At 37.0% G+C, this 27,720-nt stretch overlaps 18 protein-coding genes across 18 annotated transcripts; 6 read left to right on the top strand and 12 right to left on the bottom strand.

The window, feature by feature from the left end:
* Positions 1 to 613: 613 nt before the first annotated feature.
* On the bottom strand, positions 614 to 1,330 carry C9374_006282 (uncharacterized protein; the record flags this gene model as incomplete). The annotated part of the gene is made up of 1 exon (XM_044696125.1): positions 614 to 1,330. One exon carries the CDS (start codon positions 1,328 to 1,330, stop codon positions 614 to 616), a length of 717 nt encoding a protein of 238 aa, XP_044546973.1.
* Positions 1,331 to 1,708: 378 nt separating this feature from the next.
* C9374_006283 (uncharacterized protein) lies at positions 1,709 to 3,484 on the top strand (the record flags this gene model as incomplete). The annotated part of the gene is made up of 1 exon (XM_044696126.1): positions 1,709 to 3,484. The coding sequence occupies one exon, from the start codon at positions 1,709 to 1,711 to the stop codon at positions 3,482 to 3,484; it is 1,776 nt and encodes a 591-aa protein (XP_044546974.1).
* A 114-nt stretch (positions 3,485 to 3,598) lies between these two features.
* C9374_006284 (uncharacterized protein) lies at positions 3,599 to 4,069 on the bottom strand (the record flags this gene model as incomplete). Its single annotated transcript, XM_044696127.1, has 1 exon — positions 3,599 to 4,069. The coding sequence occupies one exon, from the start codon at positions 4,067 to 4,069 to the stop codon at positions 3,599 to 3,601; it is 471 nt and encodes a 156-aa protein (XP_044546975.1).
* A 450-nt stretch (positions 4,070 to 4,519) lies between these two features.
* Positions 4,520 to 7,138, bottom strand: C9374_006285 (uncharacterized protein; the record flags this gene model as incomplete). The annotated part of the gene is made up of 2 exons (XM_044696128.1): positions 4,520 to 6,388; positions 6,494 to 7,138. The coding sequence occupies 2 exons, from the start codon at positions 7,136 to 7,138 to the stop codon at positions 4,520 to 4,522; spliced, it is 2,514 nt and encodes an 837-aa protein (XP_044546976.1).
* Positions 7,139 to 7,550: 412 nt separating this feature from the next.
* C9374_006286 (uncharacterized protein) lies at positions 7,551 to 7,931 on the top strand (the record flags this gene model as incomplete). The annotated part of the gene is made up of 1 exon (XM_044696129.1): positions 7,551 to 7,931. One exon carries the CDS (start codon positions 7,551 to 7,553, stop codon positions 7,929 to 7,931), a length of 381 nt encoding a protein of 126 aa, XP_044546977.1.
* A 50-nt stretch (positions 7,932 to 7,981) lies between these two features.
* Positions 7,982 to 9,002, top strand: C9374_006287 (uncharacterized protein; the record flags this gene model as incomplete). The annotated part of the gene is made up of 3 exons (XM_044696130.1): positions 7,982 to 8,071; positions 8,173 to 8,360; positions 8,432 to 9,002. The coding sequence occupies 3 exons, from the start codon at positions 7,982 to 7,984 to the stop codon at positions 9,000 to 9,002; spliced, it is 849 nt and encodes a 282-aa protein (XP_044546978.1).
* Positions 9,003 to 9,249: 247 nt separating this feature from the next.
* C9374_006288 (uncharacterized protein) lies at positions 9,250 to 10,062 on the bottom strand (the record flags this gene model as incomplete). Its single annotated transcript, XM_044696131.1, has 3 exons — positions 9,250 to 9,437; positions 9,514 to 9,771; positions 9,897 to 10,062. 3 exons carry the CDS (start codon positions 10,060 to 10,062, stop codon positions 9,250 to 9,252), a joined length of 612 nt encoding a protein of 203 aa, XP_044546979.1.
* Positions 10,063 to 10,197: 135 nt separating this feature from the next.
* On the bottom strand, positions 10,198 to 12,633 carry C9374_006289 (uncharacterized protein; the record flags this gene model as incomplete). Its single annotated transcript, XM_044696132.1, has 1 exon — positions 10,198 to 12,633. One exon carries the CDS (start codon positions 12,631 to 12,633, stop codon positions 10,198 to 10,200), a length of 2,436 nt encoding a protein of 811 aa, XP_044546980.1.
* A 420-nt stretch (positions 12,634 to 13,053) lies between these two features.
* C9374_006290 (uncharacterized protein) lies at positions 13,054 to 13,413 on the bottom strand (the record flags this gene model as incomplete). Its single annotated transcript, XM_044696134.1, has 1 exon — positions 13,054 to 13,413. The coding sequence occupies one exon, from the start codon at positions 13,411 to 13,413 to the stop codon at positions 13,054 to 13,056; it is 360 nt and encodes a 119-aa protein (XP_044546981.1).
* Positions 13,414 to 13,653: 240 nt separating this feature from the next.
* On the bottom strand, positions 13,654 to 14,484 carry C9374_006291 (uncharacterized protein; the record flags this gene model as incomplete). The annotated part of the gene is made up of 1 exon (XM_044696135.1): positions 13,654 to 14,484. The coding sequence occupies one exon, from the start codon at positions 14,482 to 14,484 to the stop codon at positions 13,654 to 13,656; it is 831 nt and encodes a 276-aa protein (XP_044546982.1).
* A 157-nt stretch (positions 14,485 to 14,641) lies between these two features.
* On the bottom strand, positions 14,642 to 15,468 carry C9374_006292 (uncharacterized protein; the record flags this gene model as incomplete). The annotated part of the gene is made up of 2 exons (XM_044696136.1): positions 14,642 to 14,786; positions 14,948 to 15,468. The coding sequence occupies 2 exons, from the start codon at positions 15,466 to 15,468 to the stop codon at positions 14,642 to 14,644; spliced, it is 666 nt and encodes a 221-aa protein (XP_044546983.1).
* Positions 15,469 to 15,544: 76 nt separating this feature from the next.
* Positions 15,545 to 16,222, bottom strand: C9374_006293 (uncharacterized protein; the record flags this gene model as incomplete). The annotated part of the gene is made up of 1 exon (XM_044696137.1): positions 15,545 to 16,222. One exon carries the CDS (start codon positions 16,220 to 16,222, stop codon positions 15,545 to 15,547), a length of 678 nt encoding a protein of 225 aa, XP_044546984.1.
* A 23-nt stretch (positions 16,223 to 16,245) lies between these two features.
* C9374_006294 (uncharacterized protein) lies at positions 16,246 to 16,719 on the bottom strand (the record flags this gene model as incomplete). Its single annotated transcript, XM_044696138.1, has 1 exon — positions 16,246 to 16,719. One exon carries the CDS (start codon positions 16,717 to 16,719, stop codon positions 16,246 to 16,248), a length of 474 nt encoding a protein of 157 aa, XP_044546985.1.
* Positions 16,720 to 16,817: 98 nt separating this feature from the next.
* Positions 16,818 to 17,642, bottom strand: C9374_006295 (uncharacterized protein; the record flags this gene model as incomplete). The annotated part of the gene is made up of 3 exons (XM_044696139.1): positions 16,818 to 17,042; positions 17,272 to 17,286; positions 17,424 to 17,642. 3 exons carry the CDS (start codon positions 17,640 to 17,642, stop codon positions 16,818 to 16,820), a joined length of 459 nt encoding a protein of 152 aa, XP_044546986.1.
* A 628-nt stretch (positions 17,643 to 18,270) lies between these two features.
* C9374_006296 (uncharacterized protein) lies at positions 18,271 to 19,238 on the top strand (the record flags this gene model as incomplete). The annotated part of the gene is made up of 4 exons (XM_044696140.1): positions 18,271 to 18,606; positions 18,738 to 18,752; positions 18,844 to 18,960; positions 19,014 to 19,238. The coding sequence occupies 4 exons, from the start codon at positions 18,271 to 18,273 to the stop codon at positions 19,236 to 19,238; spliced, it is 693 nt and encodes a 230-aa protein (XP_044546987.1).
* A 1,195-nt stretch (positions 19,239 to 20,433) lies between these two features.
* Positions 20,434 to 21,414, bottom strand: C9374_006297 (uncharacterized protein; the record flags this gene model as incomplete). The annotated part of the gene is made up of 1 exon (XM_044696141.1): positions 20,434 to 21,414. The coding sequence occupies one exon, from the start codon at positions 21,412 to 21,414 to the stop codon at positions 20,434 to 20,436; it is 981 nt and encodes a 326-aa protein (XP_044546988.1).
* Positions 21,415 to 21,879: 465 nt separating this feature from the next.
* Positions 21,880 to 25,172, top strand: C9374_006298 (uncharacterized protein; the record flags this gene model as incomplete). The annotated part of the gene is made up of 4 exons (XM_044696142.1): positions 21,880 to 22,190; positions 22,247 to 22,776; positions 22,839 to 23,214; positions 23,303 to 25,172. 4 exons carry the CDS (start codon positions 21,880 to 21,882, stop codon positions 25,170 to 25,172), a joined length of 3,087 nt encoding a protein of 1,028 aa, XP_044546989.1.
* Positions 25,173 to 25,483: 311 nt separating this feature from the next.
* Positions 25,484 to 26,899, top strand: C9374_006299 (uncharacterized protein; the record flags this gene model as incomplete). The annotated part of the gene is made up of 1 exon (XM_044696143.1): positions 25,484 to 26,899. The coding sequence occupies one exon, from the start codon at positions 25,484 to 25,486 to the stop codon at positions 26,897 to 26,899; it is 1,416 nt and encodes a 471-aa protein (XP_044546990.1).
* Between the last annotated feature and the right edge of the window lie 821 nt (positions 26,900 to 27,720).

Below are 27,720 nucleotides of genomic sequence, written 5' to 3' on the forward strand. Positions count from 1 at the left end.
AAAGCTCTGTTTGGCCTTTTATAACCAAGTTTTCATGGACTTTACTCTTTTGAAATGAGTCAGTTGTCATGAGGAACAACTCTGGTGCGCATGGGGAAACTCTTTTGTGTGGATACGAAAAGAAAAAAGTTCTGAAGCATAAATGAGGAAATATGACTTGTCTATTTCAGATCTGACAAGATTTAAATGACCAATGTCAGGTCAAGTTTTGTGTATACATATCCCAAATGCGCAGATATTCATTACATGTGCGGAGAGTGTTAATATTTACAAATTTAGGCCTCAACAGTGATTGAACTGTCGCTATTATATACTGCGTTTTTTCTCGCCAGTCCACGCAGGTAACGCACAACGACATTTTCCAGTATTCATGCATCTTGTCTAATACTATCATGTTCGCTGAAATTTCCCTTTTCCAAATCCAGTTTAGTACGACGAGGAGTACTGGAAACGTTCTACAATTGAAATCCTGATCTACAGTTTTAAATTTTTTTGAAAGTCATTGAGGGTGCAATTAGGAGAAAGGATTACAAGTAATGAGGCGACGACACTTCTCCAAAGAGACGCGCGTGCAATATACATAATGAACACATGTTAACTATGTTCTGAAATTCTACAGAGAATACTTTTCCACTCGTTGCAGCAATGTGACATTTGAATCAAATTCAAATTTCTTGACTTGTTCGAATTGGTCAATTCTGGACATGACTCGTGCTACATGTTCCTCAAGAATTTGCTCAATCAATTGTACATGAGTTGGCAATGATAATTCTTTTTCGGAATTCTTCGAAGATTGTAATGGTTGACCCTGCATCATGGATTGATTGACTTTTGAAACGAGTAAATCACCACTCATTCGTTCTTCCATAAATAAAGTTGTAATTTTACATAATTTTTGAACAACCTCTAACAATTGATAAAATTGTTTTTCAATATCACCTCCTCGATAAATACTAAGATTTGAGAAAAATTGTCTCGTTTTCATTTCCAATTGTAAAAATTGATTTTCTAATTTTTTCACACAATAATCCCAATCCGAAATTGCAATTTTAAAATCCAGAGAACATGTCTTTTCCAATTCTTTCACCCATTCACAATAATCATCCAATAACATGCCATATTCTAATTTTTGTTTCTTTTTAAATTTTGGTAATTGATCCCAATGAATTTCCGAAATGGTCCACGGTCGTTGAAGAGAGCTCGACTCGATGGTTTTCATTTCCACCACACGCTCAGAGATGGAATAATTACTTCCGAGACAAGAAAACTCGATTCGGGTCGGACTTGTTTCTAGAGAGGATGTAATGGCGTTTTCGTTCGATTCAGACATTTTTTTTATGGAATTTCTTAAAGAGGAGGGAATCGTTTCCTTTCTGGTTGGGGTGTATTCCACATTTTCAGGCTGCTCACTTTGTTTGGTAATTTGTAACGTGTTGTAAAACCTTGTTGTATTCATTACTGTTCTTCAAAAATATCCTTTTTGAGAAACGAATCATTGTCATTAACTCATTGTTTGCCCTTAATTGAGCACACATTACTGAAACAACAATTAAAGTATTATCTCCCTTCACTACAACACTCACCTCGTTTACAGTATTTTATTTTACATTTTCTGTTTACAACTTTCATTTTCCTTTTTTGAATAAAAAGTTAGTACCAACAAATAAGAACATACAATGACATTTCTAATTTTCAACAACATTTTAAAATGAATTCATTACGAGAGAACACTCCTTCAAGTCAAACTTCTCTTTCCAGTTCTTCTTCAACAACATCATCCACAGCTACGAATACAAATTTCTCAAAGACAAGAGAAATGAGAACGATTCAAACGCCAAACATCATTCAATTGTCAAACACTCAACATCCTTATCATCATGAACAGAATCATTTGGAGTGTATGAGAAAAATACATTCAACTTCTGATGTTGAACTTTGCTCTCAATATTGCGAGCATCATCCCATTCCATATATGGATGAAGAACATGGCAATGATGAGGAATGGGAAGCACAACGTTTGGGTCATTTCAATTTTATGAACAGGCATCCACATGGACAAGAATTTGAAATTCCATCCTTCAACAAGAAAGAAGCCAGGAACAAGCAACACACGCCAGTTGTCACTACATCAATTGCCACTTCGATGCAGTCACAAGACAAACTATTGAGCTCGAAGCCGTCATCCTTTGAAGATCAAGTCATGATCGAATACGAAAAAGCAGAAAATATGAAAACTCCAGACTCAAACTCTCATGTAATTCTCAATGTTCCTTCCACATTGACACCTGACAGCTGCCCATGTGGTGAGCATGCAGACGCAAACCACCATTCAAATGCATCCTCCACCGCAACGTCCAGCGAAAATTCAAGCATTTTCTCTCGATTTCAACCTCTTCAGTCATTCATTCACAGATATCATGAATTTGAACAACATTTATTAAGACGCTCTGAAACGAAACGCGAAAACAAATTTCGATCTCAACTCGAACTCGTCACTGCCATCAATGATCATTGCGATCAGGTCCTCCACACATATCCCTTTTACCGTATTTTCATTTTGTCAGTCATTGGAGGATTTTATCTTTCCATTGGAACCATTTTGAGTGGTTTATTGAGTAGCGACTTGTCCAGTAAGGCCATGCAAAAATTAATGATTGGCATTTCATTCATTTGTTCCTTCACCATGATTGTGTTGAGCAAGAGTATTTTGTTTACGGAGGTGAATATTTCAGTTTCAGTTTATTTGTTCAAGCATGATTTGATTGGAATTTTTAGAAGAAGTATTTTCAAAGTGTTGAAAACAGTGTTGTGTTGCTTTTTCAATTCACGAAACGAAAATTCTCATTCTCAAGACATTGAAAGTCATGGTCGTGAAAAGCATTTTCCCCATTTACCAAATCCAAGAAAAAACATACAACTCATGACTCTGGTGAATTCAGTCTTGTATTGGCTCGTGTGCATTGCTGGAAACTTATTGGGTACCATGTTGATGAGCTCTATTTTGAATGGTTGTCTCATTTGGTATCAAAACACGTCCTTGATTCAATTTTTAAGTAACACTACATTGCACAAGATTGAACCTTTCCAAGAACGAGGTGTCAATGGATGGTTCTTGTGTGTGGTCTCAGGAATGGTTGCAAACTTCATGATTGGTGTGGCATCCCAGTTGTGTTCGAGTGCAGTGACATTGGTTGGAAAGATTGCTGGTTTGGCCATTCCAGTCATTGCTTTTGCTGCGTTAGGACCTCAACACGCCCCAGCGAATTTTGGATACTTTTCACATATTTTGGTTTGGAGAGATGTCTTTGGAGAATCGTTTTTGGCTCAAAATGCAACCACTTCCCTCTTGACTCCAGAAATCAAGTACGTCATGGAATTGAGTTGGGCCGACGCTTTTGCTTGGAATATTGTTCCAGCAGCTGTGGGAAATGCTCTTGGAGGTTTCCTTCTTGCTTTTGCATTTGTTTTCACATTTATCAAATAAACATTCCACTGATCTTGTTTAAATCAATCTCAAATTTTGTCTTTACAGCTTCCTTAGAGTTTTTAGGTGAGAATAAGTTAATAAATAATATATTATTGCCATCATTAATGTACTTTAAAACTCTTCGAGATCATAATTTTCTTCAGGAAAATCTCCAATCGTGATCATGTCTGGCCTTATGAAAATTCCATGCTTTGGAGGGCATGTGAAATATCGCTTATTATTGGTCGAGCCATCATTTGTACCCATGGGTTCATCTAATTGAATTCCCACCCAATATCCTTTAGCAAATTGAACTTTTCCAACAAACTTCACTTGACCTCTCATTTTAGATTCGTTCAATTCACAACGACTCTCTTTCGTGATTCCCTCAATAATTTTTGCGTCGTTATACTTTTCTTCTTCTGCAGAGAGTGGTTTGGCTGTCTTACTCACGAATGGATCAATATTCTTCTTTTTCCACTTTCTAAATGTATCTTCTCTCTTATCATAATCTTCCTCACTAATAACATACTTTTCAACTTCTTCCTCTCCTTCGCCAATAAATTTGGTACTTGGATCTTGATCAATGACATGAATTCGCATACAATCCGATGAATGCCATAACTCGCCAAAGTTCGGGAATCATCCAATCCACTCAACACTGGTTGATCATCCTTTTCATTAGAGTATAATTGTAAATTCATATATTGTGGTTCCGTTCCTACGATTGGATACAATTTCCTCTTCAATTCCTCAACCGTCATGGTTTCATCAAATTGTTTCTCTGCTCTCAAACTCTCCAATACGGAGTGAGTAATCACTAACCAGACCATCCTTTTTTTGCTTTTAATCAATTGGAAGTTGATATTGATGGTGGTGCAAGAATACAAGCGTCTTCCGATGATACAACAAGTGGTTGTATTTTTTTTGTAGAATTCATTGGCGCGCAAATTTATCTATTTTCACAAATCAGGATTTGAACAATAAAAGGAACAATAAAAGAATTTTTGAATGTCCTGAAGTTAACTTTATTTCAAAGTTCCATTATTATTACTATTTACTATTGGCCATCAAACTACCTCCCACACTCGTCAACATTTTGTATCTCGAATAGGTATCTGAGGCAAGATTATTCTTCACAGTTTGATACAACTTGTCAAATAAATCCAATTGTCCAACTCCCTTCTCAATTAAGGTTAATTCTTTTTTCACAACAGCTCCACTCACATTGACAGCTAGTGGAGATTCTTCTCCTTTCAAGAATGTTCGAATAATGGCTTCTTGTTTGATCATTCTTTCATGTGTATGTTTCAGAGATTTGTATTCAAGAACGGCATCCATGAAGAGCATATTTTCTTCGGATTTTTCATTTCGACAGAAGAGTTTGAATTTTTCCTTTTCTTCAGGATTGAGTAAGAGACGATCGAATTCTCCTTCCATGCCTAGGAGAGATCCAGATTTTGGTATGGTTCCTAATAATTGAGAGGAAACTCTTCCGACAAAGACGAACATGTGTTGTCCATTGGTGCTGTTGCCTTGTTTGGCTTTTGTGACATAGGCATCAAAGTCAATATTCTTTCTCTTTTTGGTTAAGCCAGTAAATGGATGTGTCATTTGATCATCGTACGAGGAAATAACTTGTCCGAGAGAATCCCCAGTCTTGGCAACATCTTTTAACTGAGGGAATAACTTGTCGAGAGTAATTTTACCACTACCCTCCACATCTACTGCACTATATCCAAATCGGTCATAAAAGGCAGTATTTGCATGTGTCACGACACCTTCTGCAGTGACTGTTAACACAATATCTTTGATACTGTTCATGATGGAGCTTGTTCTTTCTTCTGCCTCTGAAATTCTTTCAAGAAGTTTTTTGAGTAATTCTTGTTCTTGTAATTGCTGTTCGACGAGCATGTCCAATGAATTTAACATGTAATTGATATTCTTTGAGACTTTTCCAAGTTCATCAGTTTGTCCATCTCGTACTGCAATTCTTTGTTTGGTGTCGTTCGATGCAGTAATTTCTTGAATTCTACTTGTCAAGTGTAAAATTCGAGACAAGACTCTCTTTTCGACGAAAAGAATCACAACAACGGATGCCAATAAACACACCAACAGTAAGAGACCAATCGCTAACAGTATCGATTGAATTCCTAGGAAATAAACATCACGTGCAATATCAGTTCTTACAATCATTAATGGTTGTCCATAAATGTCATTCAATAAAACATAGGAAGCAAATCTCTGCTCAGAGAGTGTAGATCCATCTGTTCGATAGCATTGTCTTTTTGAAAGTGTCATGGTAGTTTCCAATGGATCAAATGCAAAAACTGCCAAATTTGGCCAATCAAAGGATGTTTGCAGAACAAAAGTTCCATTCAATGATGTCACACGTTTCGAAAACTTTTCAACAACCTTGTCACTCGTATCATCGAGTAAATGCATGGAGAGACATAATTGAGCACTGTTTGCAATACTATTAATGAAGGTTGAACTCATAATTCTACCAAATACTAAAACACCATTCGTGTCAGAATTATTATTCCAATCAGAAATGGTAATTGGTGCAGCGGATAACATGATCAATTGTGATTTGTAATTCACAAAACCTCCGTTTCTTGTATAAGATTTATCCATATTATACATGAGTGGATTTGACAGAGATAATTGTTTCAAAATATCTGGAATATTGTCTGATGAAGAAGTGACAGTATCCGTGTCAAAACTATAGCTTCTCGAAATGATTCTAGTTCCATTCTTAAAGTAATAAATGACCCAATTCACTTTCGAAGATGCCATAATTGCTCTCGGAAAATTTGAACTCATATAATCATCAAAATTAGTATAGGCGTTGGGTGTTCCCGAAAGTACATTGTTGATGTGGTTATAGGGCTCAGTCCAAGCAGAGAAGGGTAATAAATTCTGATGTATGATGAGTGAATATATATGATTTAAAATCATAACATGTTGAACCATCATGCCAAATGTCAAAATAAAGTTACAAATTTCACACAAGCACACACTTACACCCAAATTCGTACGTAAATCATCATAGAGTGCCTTCATCGATCTCTTCGAAGCATTACTACTATCATTTTTCTCCAACTCTCCAAAGTTCACAGGCAAGATGGTTCCGATAATAATCACAAACGCCAAAATCATGACTGTAAACAAGACAATCAAAGTGGCCAACGTGGACACTCTCAAACTAAAACAACACGAAAGAATTCTCTCCTTCACAGAAGATTCATTCTCCAAATTTTGTGTCGAAAGAGCATTTCCTGGTGTTGTTGTGGTTGTTATTCCTTTCAAAGGTTGTAGTCCAAATAATTGATGATCCTTGTTCTTATCGACCAATTTTTGAACTTCGGCTTTGAGTGGATCTTGTAAAGCGGTGGTAGCGAATTGATTGGTCGATAGAGATTGAGATAAACGACCACCGCTGGTTGTTGGTGAAGCAGTGGAAGAGGAGGCGAGAGAACCAATGACAAACGGTTGTTGTTGTTGTTGTTGTAGGTTGGAAGGACTTGAACCAGCCGAGTTGTTGTTGTTGATGGGTGGTTGTTGTAGATGGTTTTGATTGGGTGATGAAGAATTGAGAGTGGTGGAAGTAGTAGTAGAAGGAGGGACATGGACACCATCCAAGATGTCGAGTTCGACTTCCGTGTTCATTGTTTGGGGTGGATGGTGTTTGTTGGATTTTCTTTTTGGTTGTAATTATGTGCTTTTGCAAAGTGTCAACGTCAGGATGTTGGCAACTGACAGCTCACTTAAAAGATATGAGCAGGTGCAAACAAGGACATATTTGCAATACTTGGAGATATGAAATTTCATCATGCCGTCTCGTTTCAAATGAGAACAATCAAGCAAGGGTGAATCAAAAAAGGCTTTTTGGATCATCAAACTCTTTGAAAATCATGATCTAAATCTGAGCGACATCAAGCAATTCATTGATGGTCTGTATAAGGCACTTTCATCACGTTTTTACCTATTAGTAATCAATTCTTAATGAGCGAATTGGAAATCTTTCTTTCGTCGTTCGGTTCATCATATTTCGGAATTAAAATTTCTCTCAAAGAAAAAAATGAACAAACAACAACAAGCCTTACTCGCCAAATGCATGAGAACAACTCTTGCCTCTTGTTGGAGCCAACAGAAAACAATTTCTAACAAGACTTGGCTATTATCAAGAATGGATCAGAAAAATTCCAGTATTCTATTCAATAATTATCGGGATTGGAATGAAACTCTCGGAAGATGTTTTTCAACCAGTGGATGGATGAACGGAAGACCAAGAAAGAAGGATGTTGTTACTACCAGTGTAGCAGAACAAGAATCATCATCGGAAGAAAAGAATGTTGAATCATTAACCACGAATGTAGAGAGTATTACATCATCATCAGAACCAAAGCAACACCTCGGGGAAGAAAATCCAAAACAACCATCACGGATGCTGAACAAGTGATTGATAAAACATTTTCACAAGAAAAGCAACACGAAATTCTTGTACAATCCATGGATAAGCTCACCAAGAAGTATGACAAGTTGGAGAAGGCAATTGCTGCTCAACAGGAATTGTTGGGAATGATGTCCACCACTTTACATGTAAGTTTCAATATTCATTCAAAATATCGATAAATTTTGATGGAAAAATTCTTTCAATAATAATTTTGAAATTATTGCCATCGCAATATGGACAACAATAGGTCATCGGAGAACAACAAGTACAAAACAGAGTATTGCAATTGCTAAAGACCTACAAGGTAATTCATGCAAACACACCACAAAATGCAAATCCTTTTATTAGAATTAACTCGAGAGAGAAATTGGAAACACTAGTCACAGGTTTCATTAATTCACAACATTTACCAACAGCTATTCAAAGTATCAAAAAGTATGTGTTTCAATATTAATGTTTTAAATTGTTAAAGGTTTACTTTAACATTTCAATATTCCTCATCACAGAGCAATTCCACATCAATTATTTGTCAGTGGCTTAGATGGCTCCATTCAATCCTACCTCGATATTACCAATCCCAATTGGGTTCATGCTCAATCGGGTGGATCATTGCAACATTTAGTGAGTGGTGATGTTTGCATGGTTGGTACGTTGGAAAATGTCACTCACGCTCTCCATCGTGCCCTTCGTTATCCAATCATGGTCCGAAGATTTACCTCAAGAGTTAATAATTTATTATTCCAACATGCTGAACAAAGATTGTCAATAACACAAGGAATGGAAAAGGTCACACTGTTTGTCGTGGTTGGAACTCCAAAATCGTACTTTGAGGAAACGATTCCTGCTCGATTTTTCAACAGAACTTTCACCGATCGAGATTTTGACGATTTAGAAGCTTACATTTTGGAGTCTTTTGAAGGAACAGTAGTGATTCCAGAAGACTCGGAATTGGAAAATTTGATCATTAAGAGTGATCCAATTAAGGACCCATTAGGTATTTGGAAATTGTTACTAAGCATTGAATATAATGACGAGCGAGTGTTAGCAAAGAAAGCCACGGTGAGAAGAGGAAGTTGACACGGAAATTGTAACCAAGGTTCTGTTGTTAGCGTTGATCAAACTCACCAGAATTCACAACTTTGAGTTGTTCTTGGGAAGTGTTGTCAATCCTCTCAACTAAGTCAATAATAATCCAAGTTGTTGACGATTTCTGAATTTAAATAATTGAATATTCTGAAATCACACTCATTGTGTGTGCAATCAATCTTTAATACATGATCATGACGCATTTACATTCAATTTCACAAATTTCATTATTACAATTTTACAATCCAAGTAATTGTTTCTTCTTTTGAGTGAATTCTTCCTCTGAAAGAATTCCTTTTTGTTTGAGTTCAGCTAATTTTTCAATTTGAGACAAGACGTCCTCTGAAGACGATGAGGAATGAACATTGACAGTTGCTGAAGTGGTTGGCTTCTTATTTTCAATCACGACGGATGAAGCTACCACCACTGGTTTTTGAGGTGATGATGTTGTTGTGCTTGTTGAGGATGATGTTGACTCGGCAGCTTTGGTTTCTTGACCAACGACTCGAGCACATTCTTTCGTTGTACGTGGGAGCAATTGGTTTCTCTTCTGTTGAAACGACAATATCCAAGCCCTTGGATGGAGAGCTGGAAGTGCCAAGTGGCTTCTTTTTGAATTCCTTGTCCATATGCTCTTTGGCCAATTTCTCTTGATTGATGAGAGAAATATCGCCTTTGAGAATGACTGGATCCATGAATGCGAATGAAAGGCTACTCCAACCAGTTTTTTCATCGTATGTGACTGGATCATCGGTTTCGACTAGTCGAATTTGTTGTAACGAACGAATTGAATATTCATACAGTTGATTGACGATAAAAAATCAATTATTCAAAAATCATCATCGTTTTGAATCATCATCAAGAGACGATGAAACCCAAACTTACCCCAAACGACATTTCTCAAATTCCATTCCTTACAAATATCACGGAGAGGAATTCTACCATTCTTTGTCTTGACATGTTCTTTCCGTTTCAATTCTTGTGTCTTGTTAAACTTGTTGACGAGAATGACAGTCACACCTTCTGGTGCATCGACATCATCTAGAACCATGTTGTTGTGAAGAGGAGTTGTATTTTTTTTTTTTGAAAATGAGCTGTCAGCAATCAAACAGCAACGACGTGTGAAGAGCAATGTGAGATGAATAAGGTTCGAATTGGATTGAGGGGAATATAATTTTTACAAAAGCTATGGTTGAATCAAATCCCATTCATAGATCTGGCAATAAACCTTATCCATGGCACCTCTAAAGGACTTGCGTTCTGTTTTTTGTCGCTTGTTATTAAAATATTCAAAATTAATCACAAATCGAACATGTTTGTAGAGCTCCACAAACCAAGTAATTCGAATCAATGTAATGTTATAGAGTTGTTTGTGGCTCTTCTTTTCCAAGAATCGATTTTTACAAGCTGTAGTAATTGTGTTAAATGTTGGATAATACAACCAATTTTTGAATGTTAGAGTGGATTCATAAGTGGGTATAAAAGGATTAGAGTCAAATTCGACACGTTCTAATTTTTTCATCAACTTCAATACTGTCATGTCCATTTTGGTAATTTTGTTTTTTGAAATATCTAAAAATTCTAAATTTTCCATATAAGCAATATGTTTGGAAATCTTTTTCAAATTATTTTGAGAAAGGTCAAGATGTTTGAGATTTTTGAGTTTGTAAATGCTTGCAGGAATGGTCTCAAATCCAATGGATATCAATACAAGCTTTTCTAAAATCTTAAGTTTTGAAATGTTGTCTGTGAGTGAGCCATTGGGTTGTGGATTACCATTCACTACCAATTCTTTCAATGAGTCTTTCCAAAAGGAAGTATCAATGGCATGCACAATGGCAGGTTGATGACCATTAATGGTGAATGAAAATTTTTGAAGTTTGATGTGAGTGGGTAGTTGTGAAATGGTTCCTTCCAAATACAGCTCAGTAAGTGTTTTTGGAAGTGCAGAAATGATGCTTTTTGTGTAATTTACAGAGAATCCACTCAGATTCAACGTTCTAAAATTATTCTTTAGAAAGCTCGTAATATAGGTCAAATCTTCAGAGGTTGTTGGTCGTGAAAACGAGTGTATAAAACAGCTGTGTACGTTTTTAAGAGACGGTAGCTCTTTTGGAATAGGATATTCAATTCCAATATCTGGATCAATGGTTAAATGTTTCAATGTACTTGCACATGCCCTTAGTAAATTGTCAATTTGTTCCCTATTGGCTTTCGCTCCTGTTATTGCGAGCTTTTCTAAATGTTTGAGTTTGATCTTTGGAGGTATTGTATTTGATGCCCTTTCGAAACAGATCGAGAGCTCTTTAAGGGAACTTGGAAAATATTGAATGTCGTCGTTGGATCGAATCGTGATGGTTAGAGACTGTAACGTGTTGGAACAGTCAGTCAAGAAAGTCAGAGGTTCGGTGAATTTCAAACTTTCAAGAATATGTAATTGCTTGAGTTTGGCGAGATGGTTTTCCTTTTTTGTTTGGCCAGAATAGAGTCGAGTCATTACCGCATCATAAAATACTTTGGTAATCTCGCTATGTGGTAATAAAACTAGATTTGCAATATTTGGTAAGGTAATTAAGCTTTCACAAATCCAGTCACAATATTTTTCATAGAGCTTAATTTCAATTTTTGTCAAATTTGGGCAATGTTGGTAGAGATTGAGTTGATCCCAATCAAATCGAATATCTAATGAAAAATGACAATCGTTGATACTGAGAGAGCGAAGTTCAGGAGAGAATACATGATTCATGAAAAGAGTCCAACTGTTTTGAGGAGGATGATCATAAATGTCCTCTGTAAATCCATACGTATTGACTTCATCGTCGACCATTTCAGCTAAATTTCTTCGAGACATTAATATTGAAACATTGTTGCCAGATATTCGCATGTCCATCAAGCTTAAATATCTTGGTTTTGCCACCATATCCGCATGCTCAATATCCAATTGCCCCCAACATACTGCCAATAAATTTCGTTGTCTCAAATCTTGCAACAATTCAGTCCTTCTGTTGAAGAATCTTTTTCTGACACGTGTTGCAGTATCATTACTTTTTTCATGAGTTTGCAGATATGGCATTGGTTGAGGAAACTGCTGACGAGACTTGTCTGTAATCACCACTCCATAATCTCTGAAAGCATCAAATAAAAACTTTTCCAGCAAGTAATTATATCCCATCCTAGAATATCGACTCACAATATCTGATGAAGCGTTAAATTGAGATCGGTAAGCAATTAAAACCCGAAAGAAGAATTTAGAGCTCGTTACTAGTACATATAACACACGTACGGGAAGAAACGAGCAAATATGAAGCCACACATCTGCGGGAATATTACGAGCATCACATACAAAGACAGGACTCGGTTTGTTGGAGAAGATTTGTGGTTCTTCAAAGGGATCAAAATGATCCAAATCAAAGGGATAGCTTGATGATGCATCAAGATTTTCGAATCCATCGAGTGCAGCCCTGATGAAGTTGTTGGTCTTGATTGATCCAAACCCATTTCCGAATTGTTGAGAGATGATTTCAATAGTATTTATGGAGTTGTAATAATAATATTTTGCTATTTTGATTATTGAAGAACAGCTGTTGTTATTGTTGATTGAATGTTTCTTCCAAGTTTTCATACCAGATCCGCGGCTGATTATAACGCCTTCGGAATGACGTAGGGCACGTTTTTACAACTCACGAACTCAGCTAGTAATTCCTACCTGTATGAATTGTTGTTATTAGAATGCAATAGTTTTTGTTGTTGGTGAATCCTCAAACGCGGCGGCTGCAAATCGGAGAAGGTTGGTTGCAGCCGTTTCTTTTTCGCCCTCAAAGAGCATAAATGAACTTGCTTCTTGATTGGGGCAAGAAACTTTAATTGTGTGGAGAGGAGCTCACTATGGCGAGATAAATTCAAGACCATGAACGTTCCTCCTGTACAAGAGCCTGTGTATTCAAACAACAATGATTAGAAAATATCAATTTAATTTTCAGTGTTTGTATCCATTACAATTTTGATACCATAAATTGTCCTTATTATTGACCTTGTTGAAATTTCACATTTCCAAATGAATTTGATACAAGGATGGAAAACATTCATGTTCGAGTTGGTCCAATTTTTTGGAAATTCCTTGTTCCTTCATGGACTGGATAGCTTTTGAAAATTTCAATGGATTTTCCCATAACGCATAATTCATGTATTGAAAGTGAGCTTTTTCAGGTGCAATGGCTTTATGGAGTGCTGTTTTCAGAAAACCATCTTGTGTTTGGAGGAAACGAGCACAATCGAGCCATCCCTCTTCGAATTCCTTTTCATCTTGAATGTTGATATGGAATGGATTCATCAAGACAAAGGGTTCTTGTTTTGGGACAATATCTTGTTCATGATTGGAAGTTGTTGTGGTTGTTGTAGACATTTTTCACTACAATTCAATCGGTGGAGGATTTCATCTCACCTCGTGATCATTTGTTTTTATAGGAAGGACATGTTGCAATGTTGAAATCTCGAGAATGTAAAATTGTCCTCTGTATGCGCTCTATATTCTTCTTCAGTTTTTCAAAAATCCTCAATCTGTGACTCTGAGAACATTTTTATTGTCCTTCGTCTCCTTGTCGAACACATATTCATGTCAAACTGGTCGAAAAAGTCCTCAATCTTATCCAATCGTGATGGACACAGAAATAAATTTACCATGAGTGTGCACATCTTGTTCATTCGAATGAGCAATCAATCTCACTTTTAAAGGCATGGGTCTTGGATGAATGAACTGATTCGAAAAGAGGACTGCCGGTGAAAGTGTTTGTTCAAGTGTTGGATTTGTTTCAAGTGCCTTCTCGAGTCGTACATGATCTTTCACGTAACGATGATACGAAAGTGCATAATCTTTGGAATATATAAAGGCAAAGTGATTCATGGTTGTGCAAGTGGATGGGAGGGAAAATAATTCTGATTTTTTGAGCTTGTGTGAAATGGGTGAGAGGATTGAATCGAAGGAGTAGAGAGAGGGTTCTGACAAGTGATTCTTCTTGTTCGTAGTGTCATTGTTTGAAATCTCCCTAAACAAAATTTCAACTCTAAAATCTTGACTCACAATGTCCTTTCGGTGCACTCCATCAATTTCCAATTTTGAAAGTTTCACAAGATTTTGTGGAAGGAAGGCACTATGAAGTCCAATTCTTCCAATTTCTTTTCTCTTTTGAGTGTGTGGATTTTTAATTCCAAATATTATGATCATATCACCTGAAAGTCGAATGTTCTCTGAAAAGGTAAAGCTTGCAGAATTTTCTTCTTTACACAATTCACAATGTGATCTTCCTACCACAGAGTCGGTTATTTTTGTAACTTCACAGTCATTAACACTCAATTGTGATCTCATGGAGTTTTCAACAGTTGGATTTAAGATTTTTTGAATAGATAAATGACCAATTTCCAATTCAAATAAATCTTGTTCAATACTTTGCACTATTGAAGGTGACAGGCAGTACATGGTGAACTTTTCGATGGTCACTTCTCGGTCATGCGGTGTGTAATCATGTTTTCTTAAAAACACATTTTCCCAAAAACAGTTTCGTTATATAATAGAGAAGTTGGAGCAGTTGTTGAATGAAATGCCTTACTTCTAGCCTCCTCAAATCTCGCTTCTTTCAAGTGTTGAATATAAGAAATGTATCGAACTTGTGACGGCGAATTAATTCCTCCATTTTGACAAGACGAAAATGGCTGACAGGTTTTTCAAATCTTTGCAATGCAAAATAATTCAATGAGTCGATGGAATCATTAAACATGGAGCTATTCCATTGCAGAATATTATACAATGTTGAGTAAAATTATTAGCAATAATTATGACAGTACAATAATTTGTAAAATAATTATGATATTACAACAATTAAAAAAATAATTAAATATGAAATTTCACACATATTCGTTTCACATTTCCAATTAAAACCTACCAGTACAATAAATAGGCACAAATTAACGTTCCACTTCTTCCCTTTCCTCCCGCACAATGAATCACTGCAACATTTTTCTCATCTCGTTCCAACCATTCATGAATACAACGACATCCACTCATCATCATGTCCAATGGTGGATTGTAATGGTCTGGAAAATTCCAATCAATCACATTTCCATAAAACACTTTTTTATCATAACGAAATTCCGATAAATTGAAAATCATGTAATGATCTCTTCCATGCATGTCTTCCAAAAATTGATGAACAAGATTCGCATCATTTCGGAAATAGCCAATGAACCAATCTTCTGTTGGAATGGACATGACAATAATTCTTGATGTAATGTACGTAATATCGAGATTATAATTTAGTCCTTTAAATAATTTTCGACCTCCTGCTCGTTTCTTTCTAAATTCTGCTCGTACACTTTCGAGTATATGTTGTAGAGGAGAATTGAATGAAGAGGACTGCTCCAATGATGAATTTGTCATGTGAATGACATGAGTTTGAGTTGTCATTTTTTTTGTATTTCTTTCTTCTTTCACAACGGAAATCATTCATGTCCTCAGGTGTGTTAAGATTCCATATGGTCCCTTAAATGTATTTATTTGGTCCAGTCGAAGAGGACATGACTGTTCCATTGCTTCCATCTAAAATTCCAATCACTTTTTCTTTCAACTCATCATAGCTCAATGAAGGTCCTTCCTCCGTTCCTTCGTAGAATCCAAAGGTTTTATGTAAATTACCTGGATAGTATCCGTCTAAATGATAAACTCTTCGATCATCCGCATATTGATGTAACTCTTTCATAAATGAATTGGTTATGGCATAACTTCCCAATGAAATTCGCAACAGCACTTGTTGTTGTGACGAATCTGTGCATTGAAAGACAAATTTCACAGCATTGTTTCCAATGAGCTCGAAATGTTCATAAACAAACACATGGATATTCTTTCCTTCAGCTTCTGGAGATGATGAGATTTCAAACTGATCTCGACAGAATCGTTTCAAGTCCTCTGAAAATTCCTTATTCTTGTACTTGGTATAAATTTCTTTCACTTTTTCATCTCGTTGATCTTTTTGACCGATTTTTTCATAGAGTTGAACAATTTTCCCATGAATTTGTAAATCATTGGGTTGTAAATCGATGGCTTCTTGGAAGGATTCCAGAGCATGTGCAAAATCCTTTACCAAACTCAATTTCATTCCCAAATTATAGAAAGAATTTGTGAGATCGAACTGAATGGCTTGCTCCCGATCAATACTTTTCATCTTCTTGTAACATTCAAGACCGTTCACAAGTAATAAAGACGATGAACTAGCTGATGCCATTGCAATGAAACATCTTCCTTTCTCATACCAAAAGGCAGCCTTTTCAGGTTCCACACGGTTGCTTGTTCAAAAGCAGCCAGAGCATCTTCCAAACGTCCCAACACACTCAACACAAGACCCTTGAAGAAGTGAGATCTTCCTCTTGTTGCATCGTTGGAAATACTCTTTTCAAAACTGGATAAGGCTTGCTCGTCCATGGTTTCTGATCCGAATTGTAATTCTCCTAATGCGAGCCATAATTTGGCAATTTCCTTGATCGAGTCAAAGGAGTCTTCGGTTGGATTGGAAGATGATGAACTTGATTGTGATTCTTCATTCTTTTCTAACTCCATGATGGCTTGAGTGTGAGCCTCTATCTGACCATAACGTTGTGAGGCGGCATCTTCTTGAATTTTGGTGAGAAGATCGACAAAGGGTTTCGTGTCGTGTAAAGACATTTTTTTTGGAACTATGAAAAGAAACTTTCACAACTTTACAATGAACGATTACAATGGTTTTGATCCAACCTTTTTGCAAGATACAAAAATATCTGTTGTTATTGAGTACTTTTAGGAGGAGTATATTTCACAATGGTGAAGGATGACTTGTTTTTCTTGTTGGTTGGGAATGACAAATCAGAAAAGTAATATTTGGTTGGAAGAGTGCAATTTTTGAAAGCTTTTTGAAGAACGAGAAGACATTCTTGTGACAATGCTTTTTCATTTTCATCTTCATCGTTGATGTAAAACCATAATGATCTCTTTTTTTCATAAAGTGACATCTTTGACACGATTTTGCATTTGAAAACAATACACCAATAAATTACATACTTTTGAGTAAGGCCATCTTTCCCCTTTACTGACATCCTTATATCTTCTTTTCAAGGTGAAACACTCACGCCAAGCATTCGTGCTGCAATCATTTGTGATGCTTTAAAATATTTCGACTAGTCATGATGAAACCAAATTTAGTATTAAACTCTTTTTTGACAATAAGAACATCCAACTTACCATGTCTTGAAGAGTCTAGTTGTTTAAACAACACGATCAATATTAATGTCAAACACATGTGCATGAATGATCGTGTTGCATCCAAAGTCATTGACAGGATCGTAATGACACATCTTGTATCTACATACGGAATAAGCCATGCTCGTACTTACCACCTCCAATCTGGCATGATGGCTTGGGGTTGTAGTATTGATTGTTAATGAGGAAGAGGAAGCAAGATTCGTACATGCACATTTCTCTGATTTTCTTTGAGCGCAAACAGCAAGTGCTTGTTGTTTTGATATGATTTGATCTTTTGACTGGGACGCATGGATTTGATGTTGTGGTGGTGGCACCGAGGTCGATGATAACGATGAAGAAAGAGGATCCATTTTGTTTGATGGTTTTGTCAAGGAGACTTTCATAGGTGAGACTTTCATAGGTTGGAGCTATAGAAGTAGCGTTATTTATTTGCAATGGTTCATCATCTCAAATACAATTGCGTTTCTTTACAATCTAAACAAAGACTTTCCATGATCCGTATAAACAATTTAGAGTTCACTCTGGTTTTTCCGTCCAGCAGCAGTTTTCGTGCACCAACCCCTAAATATGGAGTTTAGGATGCACAAGCGTTTGGGGCCTAATATAACAAAATGCCACATCATGGTGGGTGTGGAGTGCAAATCTTGTTTAAGCTTCATCAAGGAGCGTTGATCCTTGGGTTGAACAAACATTCATTTCAGAATTAACCATTTCTCATTGTACATTTTAGAAGAAGGGTCATTTCCGTCGTATGGATCAAACGATTCTTTTCCAACATGTCTTCACAGTTGAGAAAGATAAGAACGACTTTTTTGAGTAGGTGGAACCTCCCTGCAGTGGACGCGCACTAACGGAGCTTGTGTGCCAAAATACTTTACCAAGATGCAATTTACATCACAATGAACTGACGATGTGTTTCGCACAGACCGTTCTTCTAAAAAACATCCTGCTTGTTGCTGCATGCTCACACGACAACAAATGACATCACGGAGGAACACGATCGTCTTCTTCTGCTGCTCTACATCCTCAGCTTCTTCATTACAATCTTTGTATCCACAACAAGGTCAAGCGTTTCAAGCTCCGAATGTGGAGGAACCACATGTAGAACCCTCTTCTTCTTCATCAACCTCTCAATTATTACTTCAACATGTACCAATGATTTCAAATCCTTCTCAAAACAAATTAACCAATCAGGAACAACTCAGTGGACAATTCAAAAGGAATAATCAGCTCGTACATACATGTGGGGAAGCAACAAACTCATCACGGACGTCTACAACGCCAAGTCAGCACCATCAGGCTCGGTTGCCAGTGGTAAGTACATGTAGTCTTACATCTCTACTATGTACGTGGGTGATTCGAATATTCAATGACTTTGGATGCAACACGATCGTTCCTGCACATGTGTTTGAAATTAATATTCATACTGTTGTATAAACAACTAGACTCTTCAAGACATGGTAAGTAGATCATTCTTCAAGTTAGAGCAGAAGAATTAATGAGTTCTGTTATTTCCATATTTGGTTCTAATGACCACGATCTTTCGCCAAGTCGAAATATTTTAAAGCATCACAAATGATTGCAGCACGCATGCTTGGCGTGAGTGTTTCAACCTTGAAAAGGAGATATAAGGATGTTAGTAAAGGGGAAAGATGGCCTTATTCAAAAGTATGTAATTTCATTTTCATCCTTTGTTCAACCTAGCTTTTCTAACTTCCAAGATGTCAACTAATGAAAAAAAGAGGTCTTTGTGGTTTTACATCAATGATGAAGATGAAGACGAAAAAGCATTGTCACAAGAATGTCTTCTCGTTCTTCAAAAAGCTTTCAAAAATTGCACCCACTCAACCAAATACTACTTTTCTGATTTGTCATTTCCCACCAACAAGAAAAACAAGTCTTCCATCACCATTGTGAAATATACTCCTCCAAACAGCACTCAATAACCACGGAGAAACACCAATGATAGAAGAATTAAAGAGCTTCTGATGAGAACTCTGAATGAAAATATTGTGAACCCTCTGTTGAAATTTTGACAATATTCATTATGCATGTTCCACATGTGCACTGACATGCACAATGAGTATATCAAAATTTCAACAGAGGCACTAACACATCAAATTCTGGATAATCAAATTATGTAAAATTCATATTTGATTATCAAAATGACCTGCATGTAGCTCAATACGCTTCTGTATCAGGCATGAGGAGTATGTCCATTAATAAACTTGTTATATGCCTCGACATGTGTTTCCAAAAATTAATGCTAACTAGGACTATTTCAAATGATTAGCATCAATTTTTGAATCGTATCGCCAAAAAATTCAAAAATTGATCAATAGACATCGCTTCCGCAATGAACTGGCAATTATCAAAATGGTGAAATCAATTGATTGAACAAAAAACTTATTCCACATTGTGTAAATACAAAATGTCAGACACCACATGCCTTGATAGTGCAGATACGAGTGGAGCGACATGCTATATTCGCATGCATCTACTGCGTTTGGTTCTTCGAACATGTTTAATACATGTATTGAAAACATGTCTGATTTTGGTGAATTTAGTTCAAGAAGCATGCGAGGATTCATTCCTCATGTGAGTAAGAAGGATTCTCTCCGATTAGAAGGTTTTGAAGAATTATTGGAACAACATGGAAGGTATTTGCGAAGGAATCAGTAAGAACATGAGTTCATGCATCTGCAACATCCGATAAAGCATCATCAATCCTTCCGTGTTTTATCAATAATTCTAATCCTCTGTCTGTAACAGAAATTCAACTCCATGAATTATTAAACTGAATCACAATGGATCTTTCCAAAGATTGAATATACATTTCTCTCGAATCCAAGTGTGCGATCAGTGCACGAAAAAGATTGATGAAAAGGTTTGGCGGTTTTTCATTTTTTTTGTCGCAGCAAAAAGCAAATCAGGCAAGATTTCAAAAGAAAGTTTGGTGATGGTCCAGCTTTGAAAGTTTAATTTTTGGCGAATATTTACAACAACGTATTCCAATTCAAAGAGGATATTCCCTATTTAAATGGTCGTGAAATTTTTAATTTACACGCAAACTTATATAAATAAGGCTCCAAAGGATTGTACATTCAGCGAGCGAGTGCTGTTAATAAGGCAAAATATCTTTTATTGGGAGTACGATAAAGTACTTTCGAGAGCTTTAATTTCAGCCACGACGTCCTTTCTTGCATCCACATCCATAATCATCCAGTCCATCAAAAACCTCAAGAATTGTTTTCCATCACACTTGACCATTCCTTCTGCAGAGAAAGCATGATGATTTAAATTTGGTGCAGACACACTCGATCGACTATTTCGTCTCAATTGAGGTTGTGAAATTCTCTCGAATTTTCTTCTCGTGTAAGAGGTAGAAGGAGAATGTGGAGGAATCACTTCATGGATCACAGCGACACCATCTCCTACTACAGGACCTGTGGAGGTGGTACTCGAGCTTCTCATCAAGGCAGAGGCAATTTTCATGGTTTTCGGATGGCACAATTTGGAAAATTCTCGCATCATGACCAGCATGAGTTGAGGGGATAAGGTTAACAGATCGGCAATGTGTTCTTTCAATAGTGTGGAAAAATTTCGAGCCATTTCCGTCACAGCCATGGACAGAATGGAATTTACAAACGAATCTTCAGCTGTAGAATCTAGGAGAGCCAATTGTTGAAATATCGAAAAACAATTCGATACATTAATGTTGCTCTCAATTTGGGTTTTTAAATGTTGAGGTAATTTTCCTTGTATCATGTACTTTTGAGAGACGAGTAATAATTGTAGTGCCTCTTCGATCAAGGTATAGGTCAAAGTTCCCGTGTAGAAAAATTGTATCAGTTTATAGAGGGAATCTTCCTCTTCGGGATCATTGACCATCATTTCAGAATTTACATTTTCAGTAAATTGTTGAGACGATTGGAACATGGTATTGAAATATTCAGAGTAGGAGGCAAGAATTCCACGCCACACATACACCCGTTCTTTTCGAGTGGCGAACAGAATGGAAAAGTCAGAATATTGTGAGTTGTTGAAGAGAGTGTGAAGCGGTTGATCAAGCTCCTTGTATGTAATCTCAGTGCAGTGCAATGGTGTCGTGGTTTGTGTCATGGTACAATCTAGGTCAGAGCTCTTGTGAATTTGGTTTTTTTTTTGATTTCTGTAGATCAAAGCCACTTGTCACTCCTAAAAAATATTTAAGGCAACGCCATAAAAAAATGACTAGCCATTTTGGGAGTCCATGTCGTTTTTTGCACAATCATGTATTGCCTTACGAGCCAACAAGGCACCATTGGCACTTTCATGATAGTACTTGAAACTCATGCGAGATAGTCTGTAACTTGATCATTAAAATATCATAAAAACTCCAAATTTCAACATTCTCTATCTTAGTAATCACCTCATGTTGTTTCTAAAAATGTTAATGCACCAATAACAGAGCATTTTCTTCCACGAGCATTTGAGATTGAATTTCATTTCCTAAAACCTCCAATTTCTAAATTTTCATTTCACATAAAACATTCTCTCTGATCAGCTGCAGTTGTGAATTTAACACAAAAAAACAAACTTTCACAAATGGTAGAACATCGTACAGAACAAACCACAGGTGTTCCCCACACGGGTGATCAACCAACAACTAAAATCCGCTTTCAGAATCCACAGACAGAAACTGCTTTCCAAGGATTAGCTGGAATTCGTGAAGGAATTCCACCTTCGAATGAGGCTGTCTTAGTGGGTATTGAGCAAGCCAAGCAAAGTGTCCTGTCCAGTCATAACCTCTTAGATCGAGAAGGAAGACTCATTCAAAGAGATACTTTGCTCTTACTCGATCTGATCAAGATGGTCATTGAAGAAAGAAACTCAGATGAAAAGATCCAAAACTTCTTGTCTGTTTCAAAAACTTGACTCAAAAATATGCTCCAGAATTTGGTGAAGATATTAGATATGGTGTGAAACGAGGTTATGAAACGACTCAGACTGGAGCGAATCGAGACATTTACAACTCGATCATTGGTTTGAGAGATTTCGTCTTTGAAGTCATACGTTCCAGTGATTTCAGACAAGCCATGATGGACTTCTTCCAATATTTGCAGTTACTGGTCGATGAAAATGCAGGAGAAGAGGGATTTGTGGGTCGAATTACTGAAGGTATTAAGAATTTGACTCGTCCATCTGATGAAACCACCACAGGCCCTTCCATCTTATCAACGAAACACCCCACAGATGCCACAGTTGTGACAGGTGTTGGTGGTTCTCCTCAACTCTCTCATGAGCCTAGTGAGCATGTCCTACTTCCTTCTGAAGTGAAATCTGAGAGTGATCTGCACAGGAATCAAGGCATGTTGTCAGAGCCAGGACAATTCTCCACGCAGCAGCAGCAACAACCATGGGTTGGAGGAAGTGGTATTAGTCAACAGCAAATACCTATCCAATCAGGATTTGTTGGCCAACAACAACAGCCTTATTCTTCAGGTATTAGTCAACAACCATTGATTGGAGGAGGCATGCAACACAACAACAACCTTATTCCTCAGGTATTAGTCAACAACAACAACCTTATATCGGTGGTGTTGGCAGCAGTGGTGGTATTAGTCAGCAACCTTCTCAAATGCAAGGTGGTGAGCAGCTCAGAACAACTTCTCTCTATGGAACCTCTCATCAAGGATATGGTCCTCTCGAAACAGGAGGTGGTATTTCACAACAACATCCACATGGAATGACCTCTTCGTCCGATCAATTCAGAGAACCTTCTCTTCAATCGAATATTCAAGGAGGTCAATTCCAACCACAATTGGGTGGTGTAGGAACTTATGGAATTTCACAACAACAAGCCCATTGGGTGTCAGTGGCCAACAGCAACCATACCAGCAACAACAACAATGGATGCCACAAACTCAACAACCATTGGGCGTCAGTCAAAAGACAGGAATGGGTGGCTTCGAGAGTCAATTCTGGCATCGTTACACCCAAGATGGAAACCAACGAACTTCCAACCAAGACAAGACATCTTCCAACAAAAGGATCAACTCATTCGTGAAGCTGAACAAGTCTTCTACCAATTCGACTTGAACAAGAATGGAGTATTGGGTAGAACTGAATTCAAGTTGGCTCTGTTGAGACTTGGTCTCGATAAGTATCAAGCCAAGATGATGGGCAGAATTGTAGACGTGGATCAGAATGGTTTGGTCTCATTGGATGAATTCATCAATGCATACTTGTATATTAAGGCTGGTGGTAATGCTTGGGACGTTCCAAGTCGAAAGAAGCAAGGTTTTGGAATTTCACAGCAACAACAACCATGGATTGGTGGTCAACAACAATCTGGATTTGTTGGCCAACAGCAACAACCATTGATGGGAGGTATGCAACAACAACAAGGAACTTACATTCCACCACCTCCAAGCTCCACAGTGAGTTACTCGGGTGTGAGTCACCATTATGGTCATGTTGGCCATGTTGGACACGTACAAGGAGAACCCTCAGAAACAAAAGAGGATGTTGAAGATCGCTTAATTAATCGATTTGTGGCCCTTAACAAACGTTTCTCAAAGGATCCAAACTACCAAAAGGCTCTCTTCGGTCTATTCAACATTTTCAATCAAGCAAAGAGTTTGGTGGGTGAGGTTGACACTACCAACAAAACCGTTGATCGAATTTCTCAAGACGAGGACTTTAGAAATCTTCTCTATTATGCCAAGTTGATCATGTATGAATTCAGTGAGCAACGTATCTTTGACAAATGGCTTCAAGTGAACAATGACTTTATGGTCCACTTGAAGACTGATGAGAGAATGAAAGGAGTCTTTAAAGACTTGATGAATGACTTTAGAAGATATAACAAGCAACCAGAATTGCTCGAATCTAAAGTCGAGAAGGACAACTTGAGAATGCGTCTCAAGAATTGCAGAACTATCTTGGAAGAGAAGAAGAATATGGATATTACCAATGAATTGATTCGTTCATCGAGAGAACTCTTAGAGACCATGAGAAATGATGAGTTGAATGCTGAATTGAGAGACAGATCTCAGAAATTGATCTCTCGCTTGTTCCTCGACGAAAAGGGTTCCTTCACTCTCAAGCCAAATGCTCTCGAACAAATTAGAACCATTCTCTTTGTGGCCATCCAAGAAGCAATCAATAATTGGAATACCATTGAAGTCGAAGGTGATGATGGTACTCAATACTTTAAGATTTCCAACATTGTACTCAAGGCCAATGATATCCTTCCAGACGATGTGAAATTCAAAGTTAAGAACAGAACCTCCATGAACTATCTCGAGCAAAGACCTGAGAATAAGCTTGCAGAGAGTGCTACACTCGTGAGTGCTCACTTGTATGGTATGACTGCTCACTTGAAGGATGTTGCCTTTGTCTTTGATCGTCGTTCCTTCCCATCTCTCTCAGATCGTGGTATCATGGACATTGACTTTGCACGTGGTGGCATTGATGTCAAATTGAAATTGAAAGCTCGTTTGAGTCAGAATCGACCATTCTACGTGAAGGATGTTAAAGTTGGAGTCGACACATTGCACATCAAATTCAGACAAGCTGAAAAGCACAAACTCCTCCTCAAGATGTTCTCACCAATCATTCAGAGCAGAGTTCGTAGAAAGATTCATGATAATTTGCAACAAGCTCTTGTGGTCAATGTGAGAGAAATTATTGAGAGATTGAATGACCTTATTGAAGATACTATCATCAAAGGAAACCAAATGGCAGGTACTCCACAAGGAGGAATGGTATCGGGTATTCTTGGTCGTGTTGGTGTTTCTACAACACCAGGAGGTATTGGAACGAGTACTACTGGTTTGACTGGAGAAAGAGACTATCCATCACGCACTGAGAGAGTTTCTACAATTAGAGAATAGATTTAATGAACCATAAAGTTGTCATCCTAAAGGTTCGGAGCAGCAAATATCATGAGAGAAAAACCACTCTTTTGTGAGCGAAACAAAAATTGAGAGTGTGCATCATCATTATAAAATTCATTAAAATCGACAATTCATATTTCCCAACGTTGTTTGCTCTGTAAACTCAATAAGTTGTTGATAACATTTACGGAGGTTTAAAATCCAAGCCTGTTATAATCCTATTTCAAATCCGATTTCTCAAATCTCCAAATCTCAAGAAGAGTTTTTGATGCATTTTTGTGTGGTGTTGGAAATTGCACTTTGAAAAAATGTCAGAACACGTACAAAGCCTAATTGATGAACTCGTGAAATTAAAAACACAATTTTCAGAACATAGGCATGGTGAGTCTGAAACACCACCATCAAGGACGAACCTAATTTTGTTTCTTTCGGAATATTTCAAATCAACACATGCGGTCAATATTTCCACGCACAAGGAATATCCGAACCGATTGATTTGTTTGCACTACAATCAGACAAGAGCGAATTTTGAAAATGCATTCACAAGATTGTGTCGAGGTGTTATTGTAGATTTAGAGAGCCAAGATGATTGTGGGGTGAAAATTGTCCACATGCCCTTTTCGAAATTTTTCAATTTCAATGAAGATTTATCTTTAAAATATGAAACTCCATTAATTGAAAAACATTTCACAGAATCGAGCGTGAAAGTCTATGAAAAGCTAGATGGTTCTATTGTGAATTTTTATTATTTTGATTCACAGTGGAGAGTAGCATCGTCATCAACACCTGACGGATGTGCAAGATTGGGATTTTATAGTGTGTCATCGGATAAGGAAATTAATGATAGACATCGAGAGAAAACTCAAACATTTGAATTTTCACAACTAGTTTGGGATACTTTTCAAAATTTAAATTATTCCTTACCTTCAGAAATATATCAAGGAAAATATTCATTTACATTTGAATTGACCACACCCAAACATCCACTTGTAGTTCAGCATGAAACAGATGATTTAGTGTTACATGGAGTGAGAGATTTGCAAACCTTTACAGAACTGGATCCTGAACCTTTCGCTAAAGAATTTAATTGGAAAGTAGCTTCTTGTGTGAAATTAAGGTATGTCTTCAAAAGTTTAGAGGACGTGGAGAGAGTGGCCAACGAACGAGATCCGTATAAACATGAAGGTTTTGTGGTATGCTACCAATCTTACGATTCTGACAGTAGAGATGCTCTGGATTTTGTTCGAGTGAAAGTGAAAAGCAAAGAATATGTGAAAATATCCCTTTCCATGTTTGATTCTGTAGAAAAAAGGGAAAATTCTTTTATTGATATCATTAGAAAGAACGAATCCAGCGAATTCTTGTCATACTTTCCACAATTCAAGGAGGCTTTTGAATTGTTGAAATGTCATTATTTAAAAATTGTCAAACATTTGAATGACGTTCAAGAAACTGTGAAAACTAACATTAATGAAATGATTTCAACAGAATCTATCAATTACGACACAATAGATGAATCAAAAAAACGGTCCATTCACTCTCAAGCCATTTCACGAGCCAAACAAAGCCAAAAGCTCACAAAAACAGAATGTGACATTATGTTCTCAATATTCAATAATGGAGATACAATTCAAGATATTTTGAAAACAATTCCCCTTAAACGATACAAAAGCCTTAATGTACATCATGCATCATTGTCGACAAGTTCCCAAGTTGATGAGTAACTAGAGTTGTAGATCTGAAAATGAACGTGAACGAATCTCAAACACACAGACATTGAAGAACAGAACGAATTGGCTTCGTTTCCAGAAAGAGCAGAGAGAAGGCAATGCCTCAAAATACCTTCATGGAAAGGAAGCTTTAACAAAACAACCATTTTTCACAATTTAAAACATCTTTCCAAATAAATCTCAATTAACAAACACTGTCAAATTTTCCTTTCCAAATTTGTCGATTTGAACTTGTAATCATTTACAAAAAAAATACTCAACGACATCCATACCACTCTCCCATTTTGATTGGTACGTTTGAACACACATATACATTGAATAACTCTCATCATCTTTTCTTCTGGATGATATATTCATGTGGATCTATGGAATTAATTTATTCATCATCATCATGATATGGAACATGAACCTGCTGATATTGAACTCCTCGTTGTATGATCTCTCTCTCGTCGTACCAATTCAATGATCCATAAATTGTTGGCTGCAGCCAATAGAGTTCGGAACCATCATGAGTGCACAACCTTCCACCCCTTTCGTCAATGGAGAAAATTATTTGATTGGAGGAAATATTCTTCAATGGAAAGGCAAATTCGAGCCTGTTTATTCTCCAATTACCACTCTTGATAGTGAATCAAAAAGTGTTGTCAAATACCACATTGGTAATTATGCTTTCATGTCCAAAGACGAAGCTGAAAGTGCGTCCAAGCTGCTGTCAAAGCTTTTGACAAGGGAAGAGGAGAATGGCCAAGTTATCCCACTGAAAAGAAAATTAGTTGTTTGGAGAAATTTGTCGAGGGATTACTAAAGAAGAGAGA

This window comes from Naegleria lovaniensis, assembly GCF_003324165.1.
Source record: "Naegleria lovaniensis strain ATCC 30569 chromosome Unknown tig027, whole genome shotgun sequence".
Taxonomy (NCBI): Eukaryota; Heterolobosea; class Eutetramitea; order Acrasida; family Naegleriidae; genus Naegleria; species Naegleria lovaniensis.